This window comes from Perkinsus marinus, assembly GCF_000006405.1.
Source record: "Perkinsus marinus ATCC 50983 genomic scaffold scf_1104296958234, whole genome shotgun sequence".
Classification (NCBI taxonomy): Eukaryota; Perkinsozoa; order Perkinsida; family Perkinsidae; genus Perkinsus; species Perkinsus marinus.
The window spans coordinates 161,780-164,396 of record NW_003206847.1 but is presented as its reverse complement, the minus strand read 5'-3'; the positions used below and the strand labels follow the sequence as shown (position 1 = coordinate 164,396).

At 47.3% G+C, this 2,617-nt stretch overlaps 1 protein-coding gene across 1 annotated transcript; it reads left to right on the top strand.

Annotated features, from left to right (window-relative positions):
* Nucleotides 1-1,496: 1,496 nt before the first annotated feature.
* Nucleotides 1,497-2,567, top strand: Pmar_PMAR006013 (conserved hypothetical protein; the record flags this gene model as incomplete). The annotated part of the gene is made up of 3 exons (XM_002774386.1): nt 1,497-2,166; nt 2,215-2,312; nt 2,364-2,567. The coding sequence occupies 3 exons, from the start codon at nt 1,497-1,499 to the stop codon at nt 2,565-2,567; spliced, it is 972 nt and encodes a 323-aa protein (XP_002774432.1).
* Nucleotides 2,568-2,617: the final 50 nt, after the last annotated feature.

The window sequence follows — 2,617 nt, the reverse complement described above, 5'->3', positions numbered from 1 at the left end:
TTTTGGTTTTGCGGTTTGGATTCTGCCTTGCTGTTAAGGCATCTAGGTTGTTTATCTTTCACTGGTGACCCAACTCCCTCGTACGTTAGAAATCTGTTAGTGATCACGGAGTTTCTCGTGATAATGTGTTGCGCAGAGCAACTTGCTCTGCAACCTAGCTGCCCATAGCCCCCTCGAACTTCCCTGCGGGTTTCATCTGCCAAGCTAAATCACGAAGACCCTCTTCTACTAACGCAACGCTTCTTAAGCTTTCTCAGGACGCTTACCCCTCGCCTGCCTGGAGCTCGAGGCGTCGGAATTCAGCTACATACGTTATCACACAGATAAGTACACTGAGGGGTACTTAGAAAGGCCAATCGGCGGCTACCGTGCTGCCAGCACGTTTAAGTGAAAAATGGGCGAGCGAGATTGTTCCCTTGGAAATGGAGATCTTCCTTAGATTTTACCTTTTCACCAAGATGGCTGCCAACCGATATGTCGACTCCGAAACATGAGGCTTGCGCAAGATCCGGCAAGATGTCGAGATTTACCTACTTTCCATCAACAGTGAACAGCTTGTGATTATAAAATCCTATGCACAGCGAAGTGGGATAGGCGGACGAGAATGCTACTGTCAGTGCGGTTCCGAGTCGATAATGTTTGCGAAACACAAACTACAAAATTCTGGCTCTACGAAATTTCAAAGAAAAAAATGTACTTTTTTGAGAAACTCTCTGATCAAGACAAGAGGTGAATTTATTAGTGTCTTCCATATCATCTAAAAGCCATCCGTAGGAGCCCTCGAACGGTGTGTAAACCGTTCTTCGTCTTGAACAGGGAGTTGTTCAAAAAAGCACATTCTTGCTGAAACACCCTGTAGTTGGCTAAGACCCGCATTCAACCTACAGCCAGAAGCCAACAGTATTCTCTGTCTGCTAGAGTATGGTTCATCTGAACATCAGACTCTGATGATCAGAGCACCATAACAACACGTTGGTCTACAACGTGTATTGCCGTGGCTAACGTTCATAACTAGCACATAACTAGTTCATAACGTACACGTTCATAACTAGTACCGTGGCTCTCACCATCATCATTCTGATATGTCGCAACCTCCACCCACACTCTACGTCAGGCAAGATTTGATTCAATCCATCGAATGAATGCTAATGAACAACAATTATCGTTACTATATTACACTGTACAGCTAGCACTGAGCTGTATTACTATTATTACACATATTAGCACTTCTATTTATTTCCTAGCGCCGTTGTGTCATTAGTTCTTCGATTCCACTCTCATCGATTTACCGCTAGTTAGCCAGCAGGTATGATTGGTATTGGTGCTAGGGAGTATTGACAGTGAGTGCAGCTGAGAAGAGATATGGAGTTGCATATACCAGTGGATAAATGAACGAATGCTCTACGGACGACCATTTAGCATGGGAATCTTAGGTTGACTCGTGTAAGATACAAATGAGGTCCACTCCTCTCCCTCAGCCGCTTATATCGATCACCATGGCTGATGTCTCCTTCGGCGTTGGTATTACTTGCACTCTACTAGCTGCCTTCTTCTACGGTATACAATACGTTCCCTGTAAGCAGTACACCACCTTCGACGGTGCCGTCTTCCAATGGTTTATGTGCAGTGGCATCATCTGGGGAGGTATACTCCTCCAACTCATCCTCATGCTTGCCCTTGACTGGCCCGGCCCTCAAGTGATTCTCTATGGTGTCCTTTCCGGCATGCTATGGGGCTCTGCCAACTTCCTCGTTATCCCTCTAGTACGGATCTGCGGGCTAGCGCTAGGTTTCTCCCTCTATCACATCATCAATCTCTCATGGGGGTATTGCCTTAGTCGATTCGGTCTCTTCGGCATGGACCAGGACGTCGGTCGCATACCACTCCTTCGCGACATCGGAGTCTTCGTCCTCCTCGTTTCCTTCATAATGCTATTCTGGGTTGAACCAGAGGAGGCCAAGACCACTACCACTCCTCTGAAAACTAAGGAGAGACCATCACAGAGTGTCCGCCACAAGAACTCAGCGCCGATCCACACTGACGTGAGCTCTCCCGGGCAATGTGTCGACGAAGATGAAGTTGTGGTCAAAGACTCTACATCTGCCAGTCAACATCGTCGGAAGTATCTTTTCGGTGCGAGCAGAGCACAAGCAATCAAACTAGCAGGTATGCTCCCTTTAGTGTACTCCTCCTCATTACTTCGTTTCATCACAGGCATCGTATTGGCGATAGCAGCGGGTGTATTGACGGCCATGAACGGTTGGCCGTATGCTTTGTGGATTCAGACGCAACAAGGGAAAGATATGATGGCGGTAGGGTTGAATATCGACCTTACCACTCAACGTTCACTTTTCCGTTCTTAGGTTCAGTTCGTATTCTCGCAAACTATCGGTATCTACTTTGTCTCCAGCGTGTGGTATTGGTTGGCGTCGACCATTCGACAATTCGCTTTCAAAAAGCGTACCAACCACAGCGTCATCCGTCCAGCATTTATCGCCGGTACCAGGGATAGAACCTCCGCGGGATTTGACACAGTCGGTTTCAGGTCTGTTCTGGGTAATTGGTGATGTCAACATGCTCTACGGCATCGACGGTATCGGCTATGCAGCAGCCTACA